Source organism: Drosophila takahashii, chromosome 3R, assembly GCF_030179915.1.
Source record: "Drosophila takahashii strain IR98-3 E-12201 chromosome 3R, DtakHiC1v2, whole genome shotgun sequence".
In the NCBI taxonomy this organism is placed as follows: Eukaryota; Metazoa; Arthropoda; class Insecta; order Diptera; family Drosophilidae; genus Drosophila; species Drosophila takahashii.
In genome coordinates this window covers 28,986,479-29,013,581 of record NC_091681.1, presented here as the reverse complement: position 1 = coordinate 29,013,581, position 27,103 = coordinate 28,986,479, and the positions used below count along the sequence as shown (strand labels likewise).

At 41.3% G+C, this 27,103-nt stretch overlaps 1 protein-coding gene across 6 annotated transcripts in view; it reads left to right on the top strand.

Annotated features, from left to right (window-relative positions):
- jvl (javelin-like) overlaps window positions 1–27,103 on the top strand; it is a 70,011-nt gene that overhangs the window by 39,122 nt on the left and 3,786 nt on the right. For 4 of the 6 annotated variants that reach the window (XM_017147097.3, XM_070217016.1, XM_070217017.1 and 1 more), the window contains 4 exons: window positions 23,729–24,291; window positions 24,357–24,630; window positions 24,696–25,165; window positions 25,221–26,925. In XM_017147097.3, coding sequence (XP_017002586.3) covers window positions 23,729–24,291; window positions 24,357–24,630; window positions 24,696–25,165; window positions 25,221–26,925 — 3,012 coding nt within the window. Of the gene's footprint in view, window positions 1–23,618; window positions 23,680–23,728; window positions 24,292–24,356; window positions 24,631–24,695; window positions 25,166–25,220; window positions 26,926–27,103 lie in introns of those variants that run through there. The other 2 variants (XM_070217018.1, XM_070217014.1) reach the window with 2 other exon arrangements.

Sequence of the window (27,103 nt, the reverse complement as noted above, 5' to 3'; positions counted from 1 at the left end):
TTCATGCGAATCGCAGAAAATGAACAAAAATGTATATGTGCAATTATAATAAATTATTTTCGCGTGGATTAACGAGTTAATGACGGTTGCTCCGGTGGAAGCCGAAAAGAGCGCGTGTTTTTAATTGTTAAATTGCTGGCAAGAAAACAAGGCAGCGCCAGACAACTGAGCTTCAGTCAAACCGCATTTACGTAGATGTTTGCCAAATTTGTGTCATGCCCCAAATAGGATAAATCCGCAAAAATAATTCCGGCTGCTGGCCGAAAGCCACTTCCCCACGAAACGGAAACGGATGAAAGTGTATTGAAAATTGATCAAATAAATGCTGCACACGACGACAACGAGGATGATGATAGCAATGCTTGATGGCTTGGCTGATGCCTGATGTAGTAGCCCGATGTTTGGCCAGGAAATCCAAGCAGAAACATGGCCAACGCTTGTCTATGTCTATATTTAGCCAGCCAACCAGCCAGCCAGACAGCCAAGTTATTGGCAAAGTCTGCCGTTTTGGGGAAAAGCCGATGTAAACAAGTCCGCTGCTGTTGCAACGACCTAAATTTACCGTAAAATTCATGAGAAAAAACCACAGATATCTCCTTCAAGGAGGGAGGGTAAGGTACAGCTGAGCTCCAACTCTAAGAGCTTAAGAACTTTTTTTTTCGAACCTAAAATGGAAAAAACATTTTTTATGAATGCAAATTTCAAAAAAGTTTTGTTTTCCCAAGTGTAATATTTTTTTGGACAATGCAATTAATTTTTTGTATCTTAAGTGATTATTGTTTATCATTTATTTATTATAATATTTTAAATTGTAAGTTGAACGAATCGAGAATTGTTTATAAACAGTATTCCTAATTAACCACACAATTTAAGGATGAGAAAACGAGGTTCTCAGAGCTATATTTTTGGACGCACCTGTATGATTCGATGCTAAGGGAGGCAGCGGGTGCCGGTTCTCTATGTCTCAGGTGTCTTGCGATGGCCAGCTGTCGCAGCGTTGCAACAAGTTGCCAGCGAAGTTGTTGCCGTCGCCAAGGTCATCGTCGTTAAAAGTGGCCAGCATCCTCTGCTGTTGTTGATTTTTTAAGGTTTTTTTTTGTATATGCCTTGCTCTTTTCTTTTTCTTTTTTTGGTAGCTCTTTTACCAGTTTGACAAGTTTTTTGCAGTCACTTGTCTGTGCTCGCTGACTACTTGGGCTTCTACTCACAACATCTTCTTGTCCGCTTCTCAGATTCTTCGATGTTCTTGCGCTCGTATTTCAATTTTGGCTTTTTCTGTACACTTTTTTATTTTTGGTGTTTTACTGTGCCCATATGGCGCCGCTTAAGGTGTCCCCTTGGCATTAGAGCTCAGTTAAAGCGGAAAATGTATGACCTCCACAAAGAAAGCTTCCACGTACTATACAATTTCATTATGAATTATGCACAGCCATGGCCTTTTCAATAAGTCAACGAACCCACAATGTATACGATAAGTAATTGCGAGAGTGGATTGTTAAGATAATGGCTGTGTCCTGATCAGACGTTCAAGTCTTTAAGAAAAATATTAATATATTTCGTTTTCCTTTCTTTACTCCTTAATAATTCCTAAACATTCAATTATCTTATTGATTGTGAAACACAGAAACTCCCCCAAACTTATACTATTTAAACAATGTATGAATGAGTCATCGAAAGGATATTTCCACTTGGGGAAAAGCAAAAATTCAGGGACATGTGAGGTGGAGAATAAAAAAAGTTGGTAAACTCTGAGACCCCAAACCGCAGACCTCAAGCGGCAAACCCCTAACTAGCCCATCGGAAAACATTGTTGAGCAGATAGCGACTGCGCCCAGCTATTAACGGGGGCCCAACAAGTCCGACATCCATATCCACACACCCCAAATACCCAGTGAACCGCAAATGTGTCGCTGCTTGGCCGCCGCTGTCAGCGCGTCGTATACTTGATGTGTATTTCCAGTTATTGGCGGCCGCATTTATCGATCGGCATGGATATTAGTCGACGTCCTCATTTAAAGCTAACCACTGAATCGCCGTCTCTGTCTCTAATAGCCTTTCGAATAGTTTTTCTCCTTTTTTCTCGGTTTTTTTTTGTAATATTATTTTTGCCAAGTTTTCTGCTCTCTGCCAGGTAAATAGCAAAACCGAGTCTAGAGGCTGGCCAGCATGCAAACAAGTCTTTTATGGCGCTTTTCCAGTGACAGTGCATCACATGGCCATGTTTGGGGCTATCTGTTAACTGTTTTTGTAAGCCAAGTTTGTCTGTGTTGTTTTTATCAATGAGGCAAAGAAACTGGTTGCCGCAAACTATCATGCACTAGACTAATTAGTTGCTTGCATTTGTGTTGTTTTTCAATTTTGAAAATTAATAAATTGCACTTTTTGCCTACTGACTACCTGGTTGTGCAGCTTTTGCCCTATTGTGACAAAAGTCTATAAATCATCAAATGGTTTTGTGTTGGCCAAGAAGTCGTGACCAAGAATATGATGTTCTTCTCTTTAATCTTTAATTTTTTGTTTCGTCTTTTTGCCTAAATTTGCAAGTTTAATGCGATGCTAAAAAGGTGAGCACTAACTTTGTGTTTTTTTTTTGAAAATCGTTTACTGCTTTTGTACTTAAAAGTTGGTCTTTTGCAAAGTACTTAATTGCTGGAACTTATTCGATAATAGGTTAAAGATAAATCGTGCAAAAAGTTAGTATTTTGGGTATTTTGATGTGTTAGAAAATAAGAAGCTATTTGAAAAAATCGAGCGCTAAAAAAGATAATCGGCAAATCTTTAACCTTTCGTTAGGAAGGCTAGGCTTTAACTAACTAATCAGTTGTCTAGTATCTCTTTCAATTTGATGCCAGCTACCCTAGGTGAACCCATCTAATTGAATTGTTAAACCAAAGCCGCTGTTCTCCAGCGGTAGCCTTATTTTTTTTCGTTTTCCTCGAAATTATTTGCCGCTGTCAGCAGATCTCAGTAAGCTCGTAAAGCAGCGGCTCGCTGTTCAATTGCGGCGATTAAAGTCGCGTTCGGCCACGGCCATGATGCAAATGCCACAGCGCCTCTCTAATAGGCTTGGGCTTACTTGGATTTGGATTTGTATTCGGATTCGGAATTGGGCTTGGTCGGCAACGGCATCATCTATCCACTAAAGCTGAAGCCAGCAAGGTCGGTCTTTTGGCTGACGTTCTCTAGCCATTACAATACATTACATTAAACGAAGGTAAGCGCTGAATGTGCCTGTGTTACATAAAAGCTAATGAAAATGCTGGGAATTCCGACGCTGTTGCTGCTGCCTCATTAGCCGTGTGCTTATGAACACAATCGCCGGCTAACTCGGCTCTCGAATGCCCCGAATAAGTGCAATTCATGCGGCAAGTGCGTTCCTCGACTGCACCTGAAAGGCATTTCGCCGGCGTCCTCAGTCTGCAGCCTACTGTATACAGTCCCCAGTCTACAGTCCTCGGAGATCGCAGATGAAGTGGCCAAATGGCCAAGTGGCCAAGCGTCTAATTATGCTCACCCTTGGGCGCTAGTAGCCATTCGCCCAAAGGCCAGCAAACAAAATAAAAAACCAATTTGTTAGCGCCGTCTAGGAACTCCCAAAAGCACAGTGGCACAACGATTATAAAATATTTATAAAAGTTACAAAAAAATTTAAACTGAAGAGGGAGTGGTAAACATAATAATAAGAATTAAATACGAATACGAATTCCAAATATATAGGTACTTAGGATTTTTAAACTGAGATTAACAAGATGATGTAACAAGATGTTTTAGAAATTATTATTATTATTTTTCAAGTTTATATTAGAACTGTCCCACGGTATTAAATCTTAAAGTCGAAACTTGACCAGGCATTAACATACCACATTCTTATAAGTTATAACTTCCTAAGCTTCGGATTACTTTAAAAGATGCATTCATAAAGTAATTCGCACAATGCCCGCTATTAAACGGTTACTTAAGTTTCTAAAATCTCCTGCTTATTGAGTAACAGTGTGCCGTCTCTTTAATTAGTGAACGCGACTTGACTTCTTGCCCAACACTTTGCCATGACTTTCTAAACGCAAATTCTTTGGGCCAGTTATTCTTGGTCCGGCTAAGCGGTGTGTGATTTATGGCTGCCATGGCTGCTTAGATGCTCGTACACTTTTCAAATTAGCAGCTAGAATAATTGCCCCCAGCGATCTTGGCTTATGACTTGGGCATAAAACCAAAGACAACTCAAAAATGCTTCTACGAAAAATACTTAAAAAGAAGCGTAACCAGTTTTTGGGGGAATAAAATGAAATAAAATAAGGCAAAGTTGGACCAAAGGCAGAGAAGATATTCAATCGACCATCGTTGGCGTTGCTCTTAAATTGGCTTAATTTCCGTGCCAAAGACAAAAGGCGGAATCGATCAATGGAAAAAGCAAAGCTGGAAATGAGTTTCCCCCCTATTTACGAATTGGCTATGCTTTCAATGCCAAAAAGGGTCGCTGTGGGAGCTCCAACGACTTAATGAACTGCCTTCCCCCCGAAAAAACCCCCTCTATTTAGCCAAAGCAATTTAATAAAGCCATGAACCTTGAGCCAAGTACATAGAAAAGCGAAAAACATAAACATAGTTTTGTTGTTTGTCTTGCCATAGTCGCTGTTATTATTATTTTCGGGTCTGCTCCGAAAGCAAATTTACCCAAAAAACAACTGACAAATGTCAGACAGAGACTTTTGCGGGGGCAACGTTAGACGGATAGACAATGGCCAAAAGAGTGTCAAGTTTAAATATTTTTATATGAGTGCCAAAAAGTGTCGCAGTTTTTCTCACTCTTTGTGTTGTGAGGACAATTGGCTTCGTCTACTTGGCTCTGGAGTTTGGTTACACGGCTAAGCCGCCGGTAAGTCGTATTGATTGAGCCAAAATAGAGCTGGCCATTTGGACAAGTTATAGCCAAATTCCTTATTTGCTATCTGTGAGCGAAATATAAAATGTGTGATTACTTGCGAATTTATAACGGCTGTAGATAAGAGGTCTAAATATACAGACTAAATCACAAGTGCTTAGAAGTGGATTATTGGTTATCGATTGATAGATATTAGTCAATGTATATATATATGGACTTTTGATATTCAGTAATGAGGGATAATAAGCAGAGAAATAATTTGGAATTATTCGAAATCTTTTAGGTTTCATGTCAGAGAATTATTGTAGTTTGTATTATTCAGAGGGGAAATTGAAAATACCTGACATGTCACCTCTATTGCCAGAGTGAAAATTGTACTTTGGCTTTTTTATGACTCTGCCTGTTGACAGTCTGGTGAAATATATTCGCCAATGAAAATGGACACAGACATTGAACCGGCACAAATCTAGTTGGCTGTTGGCCGGCTTTTTTGTGTGGGCCGTTGGAATCGGACGATATGCGATATGTGGGGCCGTAAGTCATCGGCTATTTGGATGTGGCAAATGCAAATATATTCGAGTCTGGCCAAATGCAAATAGCCAAGTGCAGTTAGCGGCAGACAAAACCACAAGGGGGCATGTCAAGCCAATTAGAAGTCCTGGAAATGAGCAGTGAGGGCGGACAAAAGCGCAAGCGCCCTAAATTGGTTAAGGTTGGGCCCCCTAAAAAAAGGGGAAAACTTTTCGATTAGGTTGGCTTCGTCCTTCAACGAAATCCCTTGCTCAAAGAACCCCCTCCTTGGGGCAATTATAACTTTTGCTTTTTGGGGAGGCGCTAGAAAAATAGTTGCCTCGTTTTGTGTACTTTGCTGCTGTTGCTGCGCCATTTGTACAATTGCCATGGCAATGCAATTTGAGTTTTAATGCCCTGGCCCCTCGGTGCGATTGTATCTGGCAGATACTACTTATAGCGGCAACAATGCCGACTTTCGCGCTCTAAGTGCTGTGCAATTTCAGTTTCAATTTTACCAATTTTACCATGACCTTTTTTCTGGAACGGTCTCTGGCCAGGCCAATTGTTTTGGTGCCAGTGTTAGGTATTGGCGCATAAACGCCGTCCCATTAGCCAAGTGAAAAGCAAATAGAAATTGGTGCTAAATTATGCCGGAACTAAGCCGGGGCCATATAAGCCTAAGCCAAAGTCGCCCCGAACATCGAACGCCGAACATCGATTTCCTTGGTCATGCGAGCGGGCTTTTACCTCTTCGATTTTCGGTGTTTGATTTTCGTTACTTGCGTCAGCGGTCGGTCGGTCGATTGTGTAACAAAGATCAAAGTTAATACGAACTTATTTGTTTTCCGTTTGTTCGACTGGGATTTTTTGATTGTTTCGTTTATCTTCAATCGAAAACCGGAGGCAAGGTGAACGCACCAGTTTTTGGAGATCATTAACCCATTCGAAACACGTAATTGATTTCGACGGATATTTGGGGAGAATTAAAGTATTATCTAAGACGTGTGCAATTATGATTTAATTATAAATTCGCAGGGTGAAGTAAAGCACTTACAAATTCTATTTTATTTTAATATGAAACGGATATGTTTCAGTTGTCCAGCTGTTAATGACTTATATTTTAAAACTAAATCGTTTAGTCAAATACTTTTGTCAAACACTTTAAGTTACTAAGAAATTTGACCAGACATCTCGGAAAGTTGACAGACATTCCCATCCGTCAGATCCCCCATTATCCTTTCCTTTCGCGACTGTCGAAGAGCTTTCCGCACTTTCATTCACTCGCCAAGAGATAAAAAGGAGGCTGGTAATTAAAACATAAATCCCCGTCCGGCCGTCACAATAATGTCAGCATTGTGGCTGCTTACCCCTTTTCGGATAGGCTTATCTCCGCTGGCAGATCCGTCTGACAATCTGAAAGTCCGCTAATGAAAATATTAAATTTAATGAAATGAATATTTCTGCCTTTTGGCTGGCACGTGAAATCTCTATAGAAATGCCGGGCCAAAAGAAATGCCAGCGAAAGTGTTGGCTGTTCATTTCTACCCAACGCATTTGGCCAACTCCTCGACTGACTGGCCAACTGGCCACGGCGTCAATCAAACGTTGTCGCAGCTGTCTGCAAATAGCGAGTTCATATTCATTCACTCACTCACTCATTCGCGCACTCAGTGGTGTACTTTCGAAAGCAATTTAGTATTTGTTAATGAAACTTAAATAATGCTCCAAATAAGCAAATGGCAATCAAAAGTCATTATGTGCATATAAAGAGTGCTCTTAACAACTGTCTCTCTTCCATCAGCAAGCTGCACTTTCAGCTTCTTTTGATTGCGTTCAGTCAGCTGTTCCATAACCTCTTTTATTTATGATTTTACACAGGGAAAAATAGTATCAAAGATATTAACCGATTATGTTACAAGGTTAATTTGATCTAAAATAGAGATATTATTATCAAAATTTATTTTGATTTTAATTTTTCCTAAGATGAGAGTGATAACATTTTGTTCTGTGTACAATATGTATAGATATTTTGAGTGTGGCCACAAAATAGCCTCGGGCGACTGCAAATTTCATACTGGCGCCCTTCGCTGGAGGTTGCCCTGCCCGGCCAACTGACAGATCTCTTCGGATTGGAGCAGTTGGCGGCGGTTGTTGTTCAGTCGCCCGTTTATAATGTAACCGCAACTCATTTTTTCCCCCTTCAGCCATATAATTTTTTGCAGATTTTGCCGTTGGTATAGTATTACCTTTGATACACTATAGTTAAAAAGGCGTTGTGTCCGTGATTATCATACATCACTTCATCTAAATAAGAATTGGTATAAAGTTGATAGGCCAAAACCATAAAAGTGGGTGTTATGAATATTGCAACATGAAACTGTGGGTGGGTTTTTAAAATAAATGTTATTTGCTTAGTTTAAAAACATTTAATTTATTTATAAATAATATAATTAAATACATAAAATTGTTATAAAAATTTAAAAATAGCTTAATATTTAAAATTTAAAGAGTGTCAGAACACTACATTTTTAATTTCCTAGTTTGGGGAAGTGATTTTTATTTCCTGTTTGGTTGTTAAATTCTTTGTTTGTCATAAATAAGAAATTTTCACTATATTAATGATTATATCTTAATCCTAAGAAAAACTGAAAATATTAAAGGTATATATTTTATGGTGGCTTTAAATATTACAACTTATATAGCGGAAACTTGTAAAAGTTCCAGGTGTCTTGACCACAATCGCCTTCGGGCCCTTCAGGCTATCTCTTTTGGCCGCTGGACAGCTTTGTTGTGGTCAGTAGTCCTCCTTCCATCTCTCCTGCCATCTGAAGCCTTCAGGCTCTTCCCGTTTCCCGGGTTATGCGACACGTTGCCCATTCCAAGGAAAGTGTTGTGGTTAAAACAAACACCAACGCAGAGCTTGCCCTTTCGGAAAAATGGGGGAGAAATACGAAACAAAACAAAAAAAATGTGTTTATAAATGGAGAGAATTACAATTTGAATGCATTGTCTTTTGTTCGGCGTCTATCACTAGAGTGCAATTGCCGGCCCTTCCGTTCAAAAGCAACTTTCATGGTGGCTGGCGGGCATAACCAAAGCCAAAACCAAAACCGTTCGATGCCGCACCGATAATAAATTTCCCTCATTGTTACCTGCCCACGGTGGTGTTGTTATTATTATTATTGTTGCTGCCTTTATGCACACAACATCATCATAATAAATTTCGCCTGATGTACGACGGCTGTTGTACTTTAATAAGCAAAGTGCTTGGGCTGGCCGCTCCGCTGGTTAGCCTAGCCATCCACTTGCCACTTTTGCCATTGCCCATTGGCCACCGGCACTAGCCACTACTAGCCACCGTTTGTCCACTTGGCCATGCAACCTGCAACCTGCAACACGAAGTTTGTTGAACCTCAATCAGCGGGCACTACAGGGTTCGTAAATAAATTAAATACCTCGGAGTGTTAGTTACTGGCTATTAAAACAGATGTGGCCAAAATAATAGCATGTATCGTGGGAATATAATTTAATGTTATGCTATTGTTCAAGAATTTATTTGTATTGATTTAACAAAAAACTTATACTAATTAGAGGGAGCGAGAACTAGCTTGTTGCTTACGTTTCACGTTAAATCGATCATAATCCTGAAACTTAATTTACTATATTTTTTCCCATGAGGCACAGGAAGTGCTGATATTTTTAACTGCATCTCTGCCCAACTATATTTTAACTAAATCTTATTTATTAACCCTGTTGCATTGTTTGTGGCTTTCGTTGGTTAATTTGCATGCGTCAACGCTGCCATCTTGGCTGCTGACTAAGCGCCGCACATTTCCGCCTTCGTATTAACTGGCCAAGATACGTGGTTGTCACTTGCACGTCGGCCATATCATTAATTAAATGGCTATATATATAACCATATATATAAATACACATAGCAGTGTGAGTGCGCCGAAAGGTGTTAATTATCAACGCTGTTGCATGGCTAATAACTGGGCTATACCCACAGACCGAGAGTAGTTGGCGTAGACAATGGCCCAAGAGAAATCTTCACTTTTTGGCAATGTGTGGGCCATAACCGTAATGGCATCTCATTAGCATTGCATTAACGACACAATCATAATTTTTAATGATGGAAAACGTGCCAGCTTCAGGTCGCAATATTTCTTGCCACCACAACAACAAGAAAAACGCAATCATTAAATATTTTAATAAAAAAAAAAAAAGAAAAGAGAATAAAGATGGCTTGCGGACACTTTCTCGTTGACAGATCGTAAATGTGATTAAAGAACCTCTGGTTTTATGTTTTTAGTACGAGCACTTCCAAATTCCCCTTCGTGTTTTTTATTTACATCACCAGAGTTTTCACTTTCCACGGGCAAAAGTTCACTGCTCTTTCGTGTTGCTTATTAGCCACTCGCATTTCTTTTCCATTTTTATAATTTGTAGTTTATTGTTTTGGCTTTTTTGTTTGCTGTTTTTGCTGCGTTTTTGGCATGCAAATTACCAAGTCTACACAATAACCAGGCTGCAACTGCACCGCAAAATAGTTGAAATATTTTCACTCGCTTCTGTTGTTTTTCCAACGGCCACCGCAGCCCAGCTCATTCGAAATAATAACTTTATTTCCCATGCCCTTGCCAGTTTGCGGGTGCTATTACATTTGTTGCACTTAGTGGGGAGATTTATCAGTAAAAGTTGGTGTAAAAAGTATGCACATTTCATAGTGAACATGTGCATCGTTAAGCAAATTAGTTGTCATTGAATAAATAAATGGGAAAAAGTTACGAGGTGTGTAATGGCCTTCGATAAACAAGCGATCTTATCAAAGAAAAATAATATTATTAAAGCATGATCTGTAAAGTTTAAAACTATGTGAATATAATATACTCTATTTACTCCGATTAAAATGGCTCCACATTCCGCTTGATGGATCAGTCTAGAAAGAGTGATGCCACTTCGATTGTTTTATACCGAAGATGGCTTTCATTTTTTGCCGTCTTCCTTAGCCAGCTGCCGTTTCGTGCTACTTTGCAGCTGTTTATTATGCCAGGCAGCAGGGCTTTGTTATTGTTGCTGCCGCTGCTTCTGTGCATTGTTGCTCATACGCCCCGTTGCCGCTGCTGCCACTGCTGCTGCTGATTTGCACTCATTTCATTTCAATGCACTTCCCATGCAGGCAAAACAGAAAACGCAACTGCAGCAGCAAAGGCAACGCCAACAAAGAGTGGCAACATTAAAATACGTGTTTAGAATCAGGTCTATAAATAGCAGGGAGCAACATAAGGAACATAAATAGCATTGACTCGATGCTAGAAAATGTCAGAACCCAAGCTAATCAACGTCCAGGCATCGCATTCGCACTCACATTCGCTGGTAATCATTATTAATAGACGGGCAATTACAACACCCGGCGATAGATGCTCCCAAGGCTACTATCGATAAAGCTGCAGACAACAAATAAATGGCAACAATGGCAACCTGTGCACAGTGAAAAATATATGTATTTTAAAACCTGGCATTGTAACCTCATTAAATAATTTAAAATAGTTTTTCCAATACCTATTGTTAATCTAATTTTACTATGATTTAAAATAAAATATGGTCTTGTTAAATCTTCAAATAACCCCATTAAATCATTTGTTAGATCAATGGGTATTAATCTAATTTTTACTATGATATAAAAGAAAATTTTGTATTTTAAAATATGGTCTTGTAAAATCTACAAATAACCCCTTTAAATAATTTATTATTGTTTTCTCCATTTTTATTATGGAATAAAAACCACATATACAAATTAGTTTCTGTGTAAAAGCGAGATTGCATGGCTGGCTAGCTAGTCAAACAAGATAAAGGAGCTGAAAAACAACAAACAGCGAATACAAAAGCTTATAAAATAAAATATGCGACTACTGTAATAAATAAATGCGGCAGCTCCAAAGTCGCCAGCTCAATTAATTCGCTCCGTTTTCTGTGTTGTTTTGCATGGCAGAAATTAATGTTGAAATTAGACAGACAAATATTTGCCACTGCAAATCACGACTCAGGGTAGATCATGCAAACGAACTGCTAAAACAAATTGCGAAAAATGCATTTCAAATTGAATATACACTTGAGATTTATATGTACATGTTCGTACTGCAAGTCACTATCCATATAAAAATATATGTATATAAGTAAAGACTCCACTTGAGTGAGCACTGAAGCGGCATGTTAAAAGGTCATTGTCTGCCAATCGAACAGCAGCAGTAACCGCAAAAGCTGAGCGCAATATCTGATTATTAAACACAATCGAAACTGAGCAGCCAAAAAACAATAATGGACAACAGCTGGGCGGACTTTTGTGGCTTTTAACTTTGAATAAAATTTATAATTAATTTTTTCAGCTTATGCTTTTTGCTTGGCCAATTCTTTGTCTTTTGGAAAGGTTCTCTTTGGCTTCGACTTCGGACTTCCCTGAAAATCAGCTGCCGACTCACGGACAGCCTTCGGTCTTTTGAATTGGCTTTAGATGCTGGCAAGATTTTAATAGCTGGTAATTATGAAAAGTACAGCTGTCGCTGTCCGTTGGTCCCGGCTTTAACTGCATTTAGTCACAGTTTAGTCAGACTCACAGCCCAGGCGATGGCAGCTTTATGTCTCATTCGCGGTTTCAGTCGCTGCAAGGCCTTGGGAAATCTCTGGCCAAACAATGGCACATTAAAAGAGATCCGACTGGAGGAGAAAAAAAAAACCAAAAACCGAGGCGTTGCCGGCAAATTCCTAAAAGCGGTTTATAACAGTTGTCTGCTCAGAGCCAAGTCGAGTTGATTGAAGCCACGTTGGTCTTATCAGAGTCCCGCCCTCTCGGCCATACAATACATATCTTTCTCTTTCTATTTGTGTAATGCCATTTTCTCTTTGCTGTGAGCTTGATTAGCACATCGGAATTTCACTTTCACACATGTCAGCCGCATTGACGAGATTGATTTTTCGGTATTGCAGGAAATACCGTTTTTACTATCGACTTTCTATTGTTCGAAGTTCTATAAGAATATGGAATTATAAGATTTTCTTATTAATTATTGTGTCTTTTTTCGCAGCCTTTCAAAAATACTTATTTCAAGTTTCATGTTCAAGAGTCTTATCGATCAATTTATTTTAATTGGTTTTTATTTTTAATTGCAAATAGTCATTAGGTTTATATGCTTTAAACGCTTTTTACCAGCCAATCTGTGGTATTTAACTTCAAATAAATTTGCCTGCCAAAAAGAATTCCACTTTCACGCCTGTCCAAGTTGATGAATGAAAGCTTGAATCGAATTTTAAAACCGATTTGATATTAAACCTACAGGCAGCCTTAATCGTGGCCATTAATTTGGTTTTAAACTACTCAATTTGTTCGGTGTTTTTGGCATTTTTATTTCAGTTTTTGGCTTTGGTTGTGGCTTTGGGTTCGCAAATAAAACTATCCTTGAGGCTCACTTTACCATTGACGTCAAAATTGTTTGGTCGATACGGGGAGCGTACGGAAAATCATTCCTCTCTTGACTTTGAGTGACACTTTCCGCTGTGCGAAAAGTGAAAAGTTGTTATTAATATTTGCACGATGAAAACTCTGTTCAAAGTGTCAGTTGCATTTTGCCGGTTGATAGTTGATGGCTACACCTGCTGCCAGGTTAAAAATAAACACTGATGGCTGTTAATATGAGCAATTATTTTTTGTTTGACCAATTTTATGCAAATTATGTTTTTTATATTTTCCTTACCTTCACTGTTGTGTTGACGTTTTACTTGTTATAATAATTAATTAGTTGTATATTTTTTTTGCTACTATAATTAACTAAGATTTGATTGCCGGAAGCCGTTGGCAGGTGTCCGAGGCAAAGGTTTGTGCAATTTATATCTAATGGTTGAACGACGACTAATAATGAAAAGTCTTACGACTTTTCCCATAATTAAATTAAACTGTTTGCCATTAATAATTGTCAGAGCAGACAGCACACACTCGTAGCTTCCTCGGCCCATATATGTCGGTCCAAATGTCAGAGCCATAAATTGATCACAAACATAATAATCCATGCGACAATCGGGGACTGTAGAAAAATTAACCATCAGGCCATTTATGAAATACAAAATGTCAAAGAAGCCGTATACGTTTCAATTGAATTCGCATTGAATGCGAATTGAATTGGGTCTGTATACAAACGAGGCTATTGCCAAATGTGGACGAACCACCCTAGACATAAACACAAGTACACACGAGCCCCGTCAATCCTACAAAATTATGTAAATTTGTTTGAAAAACAAAAAAAAAAAAAAAAACAGCATGAAATTCGATCCGAGCCGATCAAAGCGGCAAATTGAAAATCCCCAGACAGTTAAATTGATTATACTATACACATAAATATGTGTAGTTTACATAAATATTTAGTTTTTGTTTTTATTTTTTGGCTCGTCTGGGTCTCAACCACTTGTCATTTTGCCCATATTTGGCAACCAACTCGTTGTTGTTTCACTTTGTATCTCGTATTTTTTGCACTTAAGGCGCCTAAACATTTGCCGCAATCAAATAATTGCCTTAATAAATTTGCTTAAATTCGCTTTAAGTGCCAGCGATTTGCACCGAAGTCCTGTCTAAAAATAAATCATCTACGTGGGCCTCACCTGTCGCGTGTTTTCTGTCATTTTGGAGGCGTCCACTTTGGGCTGTCTATTTGTGGGCCGATCGGTGGGATACAGTAGATATGTATGTGGTCACCACAGAGAAGAGTGGGGATATGATATTTATTTGGCCAGTGGTTCTAAGATAACGAAAATTCTAATGGGATATTTATGTTATTAAATTTAAATTATTTTTTTTTGTTGGTAAAAATGAACTGGTGTGAACTCTTCAAAGAAGACTTCTCAGATAGTTTAACACGAAAACAGCCTTATTATTATCCACTTTAACTAATAACTAAATATGACCAAAGAAAATTATTTAGAAAAAAATGCTTTAAAATAAAGTTAGAGTCTCAAAAAAAATTGAAATAAAATTTACCCGACTGAAAACGTGATAATTAAGAGTTCAAATTCTTTACATTAATTTCTCATGCCGACATAAAAGTTACATAACAATTAAATTTATTGCCAATTAGATCATCAAAAGCAAAGCGGTTTTGCTTGATCCTAATGTCTTCTTCTGAGGAAACACTTTTTTCAGCTTGTCTAATGATCTCAACGGATAACTTTATAATTTTTCACAGCGGCAGACTCAATGTTGGCATTTAGTCTTGGCCATAAAGCCCACTCAATATCGACCATCTTTGGCGACGTCTCACGCATCTTTTCGTGCCAATTGCCAACGGTTCAAATGGCTGTTGGCAACACCATCCAACTCAAATTTTTGAGTTTTTTTTTCGGCTCTGCTGGCAGGCAGGCAGGCAAATCCAGTTAAAAGCCATAAAGCCATTTTGATTATTTTCACATTGGCGAAGCCGATTTCTTCTGTGCCCTGGCTTTCCTGGTCAAAACACTCTGGACAATACAAAAGCCGGACAATGAAAAAATCAGTTTTAATGGCTGGAGACCATAAAAGCGTCATGGCTCATAATTCATTTGGGGGGCGAACTTTGGATTTCGGTTGTGGAACCGAACCATCCGTGATTGCGCTATCTCCTACCGGCTTGTCACTCTCCCCTCTCTACTTTCTGCCTCCCCCTTTCTCTGTGTGTAGTAAGTATCTCCAGGGGTTCCGACCATGCCATTTCACACTATCGCCGGTTTATCGGCAATTTGATTTGGCTCACTCGCCAGCCGTCAATCGGCCCTGAGTCGTAATTGTCATGGTTTCGAGCTGAGAAGTGCCAAATCCAACTGGCAGTCGCAGTCTCCCCGTTTTGCGTCATACAATTCGATGCAGTTCATCCTACACAGAAAATAATTTCGAAACTGTTTCGTTATTCAATTTTCAAAGGAAGATATTATATAGACCTGTTTGTTTTTATTTATAAAATGAAATATTTTTAATTTGAAAAGACTTTGATGTTAGCTTTACAGCGCTTTCTAAATAAATACAATTCTTTACAGATTAAATGAATATTATCAATTTGTAAAAACAAAGGTGGTAATTTATTTAATAATTCTTTATATTTTCTGTATACTTCCCTCGTTTTTCTTTACCCCTTTTTTCTCTCACTTTTGTCATTGCCCCATGGCTGGATCGTAAAATTTTCTAAGCTCATTATTTGCTCATATTTTTACTATTGGCCGGCAGGGCTTTTGTTGCAGCTGTAGAAAAAAGTGAAAAAAAAATGTTTAACGCTATTTCTGTTGCTCTCTGATGACAAAGTGAAAGTTTTTTTTGTCTTTATGCCGGCAAAACGTAACAACTAAACAAAGCTGCGGGCCATATAGCTTTAGGTATATATATAGTCTAAGTTTATATATATACCTAGGTACGCTGGGTATGTGAGTGCTTGTGGTGGTTGAGCTTGTTTTCGGGATGTCAAAGATCATGAGCCCCGGGAAAAAGAAGACACACTCTGGGGTCCCTCATGCCAAGCCTGTGTGTCTTTGGCTCTGTGTTGACAGCTCTTTTCTGCGGTTACGTACGAGTATGCGATAAAAATTTGTCACATCTTGTTAGCTGCAGAAGTGTAGCTTTATTACTCGGTTTTCACACCCCTAAAATGGGCAGGGTATGTCGTCTTACATTGCCCTAGGGAATGTAATTTCGCCAGGTGTGGAAAAGTTATCAAGAAAGTATGTTTTTATGGGAAAAAGTTGAAGCTAAAAGTTGGTTCAAAAATACCAAAAGTTTTGAAAAGACTTTACACAGTAATATAACTTACACGTTTTTAGAAAAACTTAGGATCTATTATAATATTGTTATAAAAATTGTTAACCAACAAACAAAATTGTGAATCTCTACATTTCTGATAAAACTTTAAACTATTTTATAATTTTGATTAAATTTTTCCAATAACACTTAGTGCATTGAAACTACGTAGAAAGTGCTATACCTTCAGCTTTTTTCCTTCCCACTTTCATTTCGCATTCATTTAGCAGTCGGACCTTGTTTGGGATCTGTGTCACGTTGCGTATGAGTAATCATCCGGCAAAATCTTATCAAATGACAGCCAGTGAAATGCAAACAATTATCAACTGGCCAAGTTAAATGGAAAACATTTAGGCAGGCAAGCTTTTGGTTATCAGCCAACAACTCCCGATAAGCCATACAAAGCCGAAAGGCAATTCAGCAATGCGCTTTTAAATTGCGTCGCCATTTTTGGCCTATCAACTATCGACTAAACGTATTTTTGCATATATTTATAAAGAGTGGCACACAGGTGGGCGCAGCTCCAAATAAAAAATAAAATAATGTAAAATAAAATGAAAATCACAAGCTGGTTCGGCGAGGTGCTGACAAACTGCACATAATAAATATAATATGTATTTCGTATGAAAATAAATCAGAGCTACGAAAGTGAAACGTTTACCGGATGTTGGGAGATTGACAAAACGGAGCGCGAAACTATCGATTGCTGGGGTGGCTGACTCTATACCCTCCTCTAAATGTATATACTATATATATATCCATCCATCCAAGTGTCTCTGGTTGGATGCATTGACAGATTGCAGTGTGTAATCGCACAATCGTGCAGTCATTGGCACATTAAAAGCAAAAACTCGGGGGGCACCAAGGGAAACCGTCTATTTCTGATGTTGCCTTTTGTAAAAGTGCATTGAACAGCGAAATTAATGCAAGTCAAGTAATGCGGAAAAGGGCGTGCCGTGTCGGCTATTTGGGACGCACGGTTTATATACAATAAACTAACAAAAAAGATCGATATACAAACAAGTGGCCAGAACTGACATCGAAGACGACGCCGCCGTCTGGCAATAAACAAAGAAAAGCTGAAAATCGTGCAAATTGTGTACAAATTGCCCAACTTCCGGCGGTCAACGCCGCATTATCGCGTGACCAGCCAGGGGATCGGATTCGGAACCCATCGAGCTATAGAGTTTACCAAATTATATGACCATGCTAATGAACAGAATCGGCGGGACAAAAGTGTGAAAATTGTGTGAAAGTTCCGGAGTTGTCCGGTACGGGATGCAAACAATGGGGCATATTGACAAAACCCAGAAAGCGAAATGCAACAACTATTGTTTGCCGGAAAATCGATTAGAAATCGCTGGCAAATGACAGCACAAGAGGTGTGCCCGTTGGCCAAAACCCGACACTGTGGAAGTGGCAGTGTCAGATGGCCAACTACAGATACTGTGTGTATATGTAATGCAGTGTTTTTGGTGGCTTCGGCTTTAATCTGCCCCCCAGGAGTCGGGTGCCCCAAGGATATACCATCCCATATTGACAGGCGCCCGCGGGAGCAGCAGTTTATGAACGTTTATCGCCGTCATCGTGATCATCATCATCATTACTATTACCATTATCATTGGCGGTCAGGCCGATTCGATAGACAGGCGAAAGTTAAGCCCCAAATGCACGGGTAATAGATGAGAGCTTGTGCCAAAGGTGCAATTAAAATTTAAAGTAGTTAATTAATTTAATGCAAAGCGCCGCCTAACGGTGGGTTTCGGTCTACAAAGCACAAGCAGCGCGCCAATCAACTTGGAAAAAAAACATTGCACAGTGGGGCGTTTGCCTTTGATTTTGCATATTTAATTAAAGACAATCTATAAGATAAAATAAATAATAAACATCTCACAAATAGTAAAGCGATTAAGCGAAAATTTTTTAAATGCTGCAGTAATATTTAAAATAGTTAATACTTTATTCGTTTAAGATAAAGCTCTACCCCACATTTAAATCCTATCTTAATAGCTTGCACTTTTCTTGTCGCACAATTAAATACTCGCTGCATTTTATTAGCCGATTCCACGGTAGTCTGCTGATAGTGGTCTTTTGATGTGTTAACCAAGTTTTTATTAAGTTTGTCCAGTTTTGCTCTGCGTCTTGTGCATAATTTATGTGTTTAATTAATTTTTTTTCTAAGTTATTTTTTTTCCGTAATTGCATAATATCTGCAAAGCTGACTGGACATTATTAATAGTTATGTCTTTCGGTCTTTTTCTTTCTGGGGTATCCAGTATCTTGGCAGTAGACATTGGGCGTCGTTTGAAATTTGTGAATTTTCGTGTAAAAGTTAGGAAACTTTTAGGAAAAGTGGAGCAGTAAAGATAAGTGAATTTTCAATGTTTTCAAATATCTAAGCAGTTTATTATTTCGGCCTTCTACTAAAAACTATTTGTCCACACAAGACATTTTACAAATTTACCTCAACTTAATGAAGAAAATTCCAAAAGTAATTGAGATAATTACAAAAAAAGGGGTAAAATAAGAAGGTAAACTCTAAGGCGGCAAAAAAAAAAAAAAAAAAAAAAGAAGACAAAATCCAAAGACGTGAAGAGAAAATTTGACAGGCGACGATTTGCATTGCAACAGATGTTGTAAATGTGGCAGTTACTCTTGCTGCAACTCCCTTACAACTCGAGTGCTGCTTTTTTGGCAGCTTTTGTGAAGCCCCCGAACAGCAGCCGAAAAATTGTTAATTTAATTACAACACTTGCGTTCCGTTGACTGCTGCGACGATTACCAAAGCCGCCAAGTACCAAACACATTAGACAATTATTTTCCGTTGCCACATATGGAGGGTAATGTGTGGCAAACACAGAGTCCGACAATTTGCTGTTTGTTATAAAAAATTAAAAAATAAAAACTACTACTACTACACCCAAAAACATAAAGAGGCGAACTAATGACGCCTAATGGGAAATGGCTTTTGGCGGCGGTAGGTTTTTATTTTTTATACAATTTTTTGTATCGTTTTTTGGCGTGGCACTGCAGATGCTTAGATATCAGACAAGGCAATTGCAATTGTCTTTTAATTTTTAAACCAAGAGGCTATCAGAGCTGCAAAACGGCACAGCATAGCACCATATCGACAAACGCACAATGCCCCAAGACCCCAAAGACCCTGTTGTCTAGTTCCAAGTTGCGTCAGAGGCTGGCGGCCAAACCCAGACGCCAACATGTAACTGCATTGAAATTGAATAGGAATTGGAATTGAAAATATAAATTGGCGTAGTCAATGTGCCGGGCGATGACTGTTAAAAACGCCATAAGTCATGTTCGGGGAGTGGGTCGGATAATTAATAAGCGCTCCCAATCCGTAATAAACCGTTGAGCAGTCCCAGTCCCGCAAGTTTCGCCTCGCCAGGCAGGGCTTTACATGCATAATTATATGAGCACTACTACCAGACTGGTACATCCCCTTAAATGCACACATATTCGAAATATATTCGACTGTTATGCAAACCCATCACTAATTGTAATGAGGGGGCGGGTCGGAGAAGGTTGCACTTCAGAAATACTGCTGTTGCATGGTAAACTTCAATTAAAACGATCGTATAATAGAAATTTCTTCGGTCAAAATCAAAGAAATATCCAATAAAAATAATATTAAAAATAATTACGATCGTCGATGGATTTTAAGCTTTATGTATTAAACTATTTCTTAAGTGTGCCAATGTTCATGCCTGAAAAAGTATATTTGTTTTCTCTCCAAATATATTTACTGCCGTTGATTTTTGACTGAAACACATTAAATTTACGATCGCTGGTTTATTGGCGAACTTTTGAATCGCACTAATCGCATTAGAGTCATTTTAAAACATCTTCCTTTATTACGAAAAGGCGTTTTTAGTTTAAACAAACCTTAAACTGTTCAGTTTGTTTCCTTATGTAATCTAAAAATATATTTATGAATGAAAATCAATTTAAAACCAAGTGGAATCACTAAGCAAAGTACAGAGGAAATACATTTTAGCTGAAGCTTAGGAATTGCAGCGAAATGTTACGTATACGTAACAGAAATAGAGAAATATGTGTAGAGGGTAGGAAGTGATTGTGCAAAAGAATGGCGGAAAATCGATCAAACAAGTGCTAGCCACTCAAGAAACTAAAGAAAACAATAGAAACCAAAGCTGAAAATAACGATTACTTACAGTTGAATTCGTTGAACAAACGTTTACGCATTCGTCATTGTTTGCCTGATTAAGTTGTGCCTTAAATCAAACTATGACTTTCCACAATTGGCAAACGTTCTCTGATTTATGAAACAGTTGCTGCCTGGATTTATTGCATATTCTCCTGATAATTGCTCCGGTGTCAGGCACTCTGAAGAACTACCAACTGTTTATGTTCCAACGCAAAGTGGTAGGAAGATCTCCTGCTGTTTGGTGGGAAGCTACACACATAGTGCGCTGTGTTGGCTGTCTCTAATCACTCGACAAGCCCTGCTGGCTAGTGTACCAACAGCCGACTCGAGTGGTGGGCAGCCTAATTGAGCGGCTCTGTCGCCCAGGCCAAGTGCGTTTTTCCGTTTGTCATGGCGCACAACGATGCCGAGATGATGATGATCAACCCAATTGCCATGGCGAGTAATAAAACTTGAGGAATCAGCAATGCGTGGCAGCTGTGCGGAGATGGTAGTTTGCGCCCACGACGACGATCCCAGCGATGATGATGTGGAGTTGATTGGGACGAAGTGCGACAGTGGTCGGGTTTGCAAAACGCAGTGATCAAAAATTATAGAACATATACAAAACAAGAGAGAACGCTCTAGTCGAGTACCTCGACTATCAGATACCCATTACTGAGCCAAAGGATGTGCGAGAGAGATGGAGGCACGCATGCAGTAAAGCGACTGCTTGCACTGTTTGAATTTCATTATTTTTTGATCATAACTTTTTAATGAATGGTCCGATTTGAAAAATTTCTTCTACATTCAATAGGTGTTAATAAGAACAAAAAATTCCATTCATACTTTTTCGAAATCTTTAAAGATTTAGACGCCACATCTTAAATTGTTTTTTAAGATTTCTTTTGAATTCATTTACAAAACACTTTTATTCTAATAAACTAAAAAAAAAATCAGATTTTTCTCCACTGTTCCACGCCTTCTGAAAAGCAAACCGTATCAGCAGCCACTAGGCGCAGCTTGAGAAGATACAACTTGAAAACAGTGACAGACGCCTCGTTCGAGTGACAAGGAAGCACTTGTGTCTATAGTCCATACTCTATAGCTGGATGCGAGTGAGTTGTGATTTGCATATGTGTCTCCGAAATACATTGTATGGTATGGCGCATAGGAAACTCTTTTTATTGTTCGGCCGTAGATTTGTCTGACTATTTTCCAGGCCGTGGGCCAAAAGGCCAGATCCACGAGTTAATTGAGCAATGAAACTCTGAAATCATAAAGCCAATCGAGATGCTCGAACGGATGACAGTACGCCGACATTGAGCTTAGTTTTTCTCCATTTTTTTTTATTATTGTTTTTTTGTCTTTGAGTGACAGTCAGTCGACGTTTGAATTGTTCGGTTTCAATTTCGTGGTTGACAATGGATTTTGCTATATAATTACACGATCTTCAATGTGACTTCTCCACTACTTCCCATGCTTTGATGTTCGCCACGCTCCACAGGCAAGTCGGCCAAAATAAAAAACCCCCGAAAGAGAAGTAAAAAGGGAGGAAAAGTGCATGGCGATTATGCAAGCCATGGAATTATGAGCTGTGCTTCCTGGGCCCCTCTCTGTTAATTAGCTATTAAATAATGGAATGGCCCAGCCATGTCATGTGAATGTGGGCCAATTTTCATGCTTCATTTGCAATGATTTTGCCATTAGTCTGACCAACATTTCCGACTGCCGACAAAACTCCATTGGTAGTCGGTAGTCTGCATGCAATCATCTGAGTTTTTTTCTGTTTTTCCTAGCTCACCTCTTTTACTTTTTCTTGCTGGCCGAGAACAACAGAAAACAGACAACCCAGTTGCCTGGTTTTGGCCCCTCTATTGCCACATATATATGTATATATTCATGGCACTCGCCGACGTTTGTTTGATCAATAGCTATAGCTAAAGCTAAAGCCGGCCGACAAAACGGCTGCCATGCAAATTTATGTTTATTGCATGTGAAAGTATTTTGCCAATCAATTGAGTTGCCGCCGCTCGAGAAACATTCTCGTCCAGTGAAAGCTTTCCACCCGGTTGACAAACAAATCTACCAACAATGGTGCACTTGAAGAAAATGTATTAAATATAGTAGATTAGGTTTTGGATTCTTAAAGTTTTTTTTATATTTGATATAAAATATTTCTTATATTTAAAAAAATACCGCCACTGCACTTTCGGAATACCAATTTTAATGACTAAGTGCCGATGTTTTTTGTGCAGTTCCCGTTTCTTTTCCAGAGCAGATGCTGGAGAAGAGGAAAATAGAAGTGAACAGACAAAATAAAGAGAAAAACTACTTTTACTTGGCCCCATCGACCATCTGCGGCCTGTTCTAGTTTTGTAAGACAGTCGGTTCAGTCCGTTGACTTGGCCTGCGTTGAATAGTCATGGCCTGGGCCAAACACACAGCATGATTGTCACAAATTGCTGCATCGATTGGTGTTGCAGCTACATATGTTGCTGGTTGCTAGTTGCTAGTTGCATGTTGCCGGCGTGCATGCAGCGGCTGCATTAAGCTGCACTTTTGCTACAGTTTTCTCCACGGGTCGCCGGCCAGCGGGCGATCGCTCTCCCGAGCTCTGCAATTCATCAATCATAATTTGTATGTCATTCACTAATCGTTCGCACTGCTCCCGAACTCCTTGTCCATCGATTGCCCCACCATGATGATCAATTCAATTTACTTAAAGTAACGCAATGCGGTGTTTTCTCTGCAGTAATTATCGATCCCACTGGGACGTAAAGCCCTTGCGTAAAGCCCCTTGATAATGACTTGTGGCGATGTAAGCTGATCTTGGGGCCCGACTGAAAGTGCAGCCCATCGCACTTGACCATCGAAATCCGAAACAACAATGATTCATGGGATTTTCTCATCTTGTGCGTGATCACCGAGTATTGGTTAAGAAAAGTTGTTCAACTTGGGAAACGTTTTATGTTAATTGATGATCCATAGAATATTTCACAATTTTGCAGTGTTTTCAACAATTTATTAAGAGTTTTTTAGGTTATTATTTTCCCATTTATAAATTGAATTTATTAATGGATGAGTTTAAACTGAAAATAGATACAAAATGGCTGGGAAACTTGAGCTAGCAAACGGAGGGCATAAAAGATGACTGGTTAGCCCTGAACGTTTGTTAATGGAAAAATAAATTTACATTTAATATTTGATTACATTTCTATAAAGGTTATATAACAAAAACAACACAATAATTGAAGTAAGCTTTGGAAAAAAAGCCAAAACGGGTTGGGTATAAAAATTATTTTTATTTCACCTTTTTAAGTAAGTTAGCTACCCTTCAGAATATTAAGTTTCCATTATCTCCTTACAGAATGAAGGCTTCGAACCTGCAACGCATGGCATCAGCAAAACGGACGGAAGCTGCATCAGCCACCACAGTCAGAGCAACGGGAACGGAATTGGGGGCTCCAACGGAAGCGGAAACATCGGCCACCATCTCGGTGGAGTCCTGCGCACCACTGACCTGGCCAGCGGGGCCATGGAGTGCCTGCCGATGAGCAGCGCCGCCCACCACCCACATTTGATGGCGGGTGCGTCGGGGGTCGGAGCTGTTTCCGCCTCGCCCACGGCCACCGTGGTGGTGGGGGCCACGTACCCGCACCACCTGCACCACCACCACCTGAGCCACCACACGCCCTACAGCAACAGCTACGGGAGCCATCACATCCACAGCGAGCAGACCAAGTCCCTGCAGGAGCTGCAGCACGAGGTGGGCGCCCTGCTGGAGTTCAGGGATTTGGTCATCGAGACTTTTCCCGACCTCAAGCACAAGATGGCCTCCATGTCCGCGACGCCCTCGACGCCCACATCTTCGGTGGGTGCCATGGGTGGCAGTCATTCGGTGGGTGGCGGCAGCTCCTCGTTAGCCACCAGGTGAGTTTGGGTTTTTAGAAATGTATGCATATAACAGAAAATAAATATCTTTCTCACCTCTACAGCAGACGCGAATGGGAGCCGGGCATACGTATGAAGCGGAAATTGTCGCACAAGGAACCGTCCACGTCGTCAGCGTCGGCAGCTGCCACTTCATCCGGAGCGGAGGCGTCGTCCTCGTCGCTGACGCGCAGCCGCAGCAACTCGCACAGCGGCAAGAAAGAGCCAAAGAGCGGAGAGAACAACAACGGCAGCGTTGTGCAAGACTCCGGCTTCTCAACGGAGACCAGTTCCTCCAAGGAGGGCCACAGTGCCTCCTCCACCAACGGTGCTATGACGGTGAGGATCTATTTTTCTAATGAAATAGAATCGATTCTTAATGTAACCTATTCTTTTTTAAACAGGTGGCCATAGCGGCGAATCGCCTGAGCTGTGCGGAATCGGACGATGAGCTGCTCAACCTGCTGGACGTCATCCACCGCAAGTCCAATCGCTTACGCGAAGAGGTGGAGCAGCTGCAAAGCTACGAGCGCCAGCAGGGTAATGCCCAAAAGACTGAGGGTGAGGGCAAGGGTGCGAGCAAGGATGGAATGACGCCGCAGCAGTTCCGGGAGCAGGTGGAGCGACTGAATCGCGAGGATATCAAGCAGCTGCGCAAGGAGCGCGATCGCCTGCTGGACAAGCTGGCCGAAATGGAGGCGGAGACGCTGACCGGTCGCATTAAGGCGGCCAAGATGAGCGACCAGGTGGAGGAGCTGGTGGGGGTGAAAAAGGATCTCGAGGAGCAGTTGAAACTGGCGATGGCCCAGAAGCTGGAGCTGAGCTCGCGAGTGCAGCAGTTGCAGCAGCAGCAGCAAAGCAAGAGCTCTTCCAGGTAAGAATAATATATGACTTTTAAAAATATATTTTAACATTTAACATTTTTTCAGCGCCAGCCAGTCGGATTACTCCAGTCAACGCAACTTTCTATCCTCAGCCACCACGGTGCTCTCCAATGGCAGTCGTCCCAACAGCAACAACACATTCCAGCCGGTCGTCCTCGATCAGCCAGCGCAGGAAGCATTCCATCAAAGCTCAGGCAGTGATATAACATTGAGGAAGCAGCAACAGCAACAGCAATCCTTGGGGCGACTTGATGGCATCGTGAGCACGCCCGGAACGCGCAACTCCAAGTGCCGTTTGACCGACTCCAAGCGATTCGCGGCCATTCTCCTAGAGACGAATGTTCTGGAGCTGCAGCGCCACCTGCTCACCCTCACCGTGCAGAACCAGGTGCTGGCCCAGAAGCTCGAGTCGTCCAGCAAGTCCAAGACGCTGCTGGCCAAGCGGCTGGACAAGAGCAGCGAGGAGTTCGAGCATCTGCGCTACCAGCTGGAGGAGAAGAGCATCGAGCTGGAGGGCACCAAGGCGCAGTTGCGACTGGTGGAGTCGCGCCTGCAGGCAAACAACAGCACCAGCAACTCGTATCTGCATTCCTCGCAGCATGACTACGAGACCAATCGCTCCTCGGCTTCCACCACGCTGATGCTGAGTCGTCGCGGAGTCTCAGACTCAGTGGACTCCGCCTCGACGGCCATGCCCGCCCCGCCAGTCACGCAGATCAGTACGCCGAGCATGAAGGCCATGGTGCCGCTGGCCATGGACGAGCTGCAGCAGCACAGCAGTAGCACGGAGTCGGCGCACGAGCACGAGAATCCACAGCTCCGTACGCCGAACAGCACCAGCTCCCCGCTAAGCAAGACGATGATCAACGCGAGTCCGCCGTGTCCCGTGGGCAGCAGTACACCCAGTAATATCGCCGCCCGTGTGATGAGCATCAGTGTGGGCGGCGTCAGTCCGTTTGAGTCCGGCATGACTCCGCCGCCGCGACAGAATGCCTTCCGAAAGTTCGGAAGTGCCAGCAAGCCCAGCAAGATTCCGCTGCCGGGCAGCAAGGCGGCGGCCTATTTTTCCGGCAAACCGCCAACGGGACGGCCTTCGACGGCGGGACGCTCTCCGCCATCGGCGCACAACTCCAGCAGCACCTCGTACGGCAGCAAATCCTCGCTGAGCAGGAGCACTGGTAACCTGCAGAGCTTGCGGAGAGCCGACACGTCCGCCTCCAACCATTCGCTGAGCACGAACACGAGCCGCAGTTCGACCTCCTCTTCGATACCGCTGGCCACCACACCTTACTCATCCGGCTCGACTGGCAATCGCAGCCAGCCGATGGCCGCAACGACTCCGTCCCCGCGTGTGCTCCAGAATTCGCCGCTGCCCAAGCTGAAGCGAGATACGATCAGCTCGAGGGTGCGTCATCTGGACTCCCTGTCACGTGCCCAGCAGTCGCCGGAGGGCGTAAGGGGCAGCTCCACCACCACCTCCATTGCCGCCCAGCTCAGCTCGACGCTGCGCAAGGATCTCCAGCTGAGTGGCAACGGAACGGGGGCGCCCTATCATCATCAGCAGCAGCACCACCACCAGAACCACCGGCGCAGTGGCCACTCGCCGGCGTCCAACTCGTCCGGCAGCGGCGTGTCCCGGCGGTACAGTAGTGCCTCGACTGGGGGCTCCGGTGGCCGAGCCATCGGCCGGGATCTGGGCGAGAACACCACGCCCACTTCCAGCTATGGCGGCGACAGTGACAGTGGCAAGGTACGCACTCTCAAATCAACATTATTGGGTTGGTTCAAGTGAATTATTATAATACTACTGATAATACCGATACATACATTTATATATATGAATATCTACTGAATTCCGTTTAATATGCCTTCGATAACGTTTACGAAACAACAAAGAACCACAAGAATCATCATCCTCGTTACAGTTA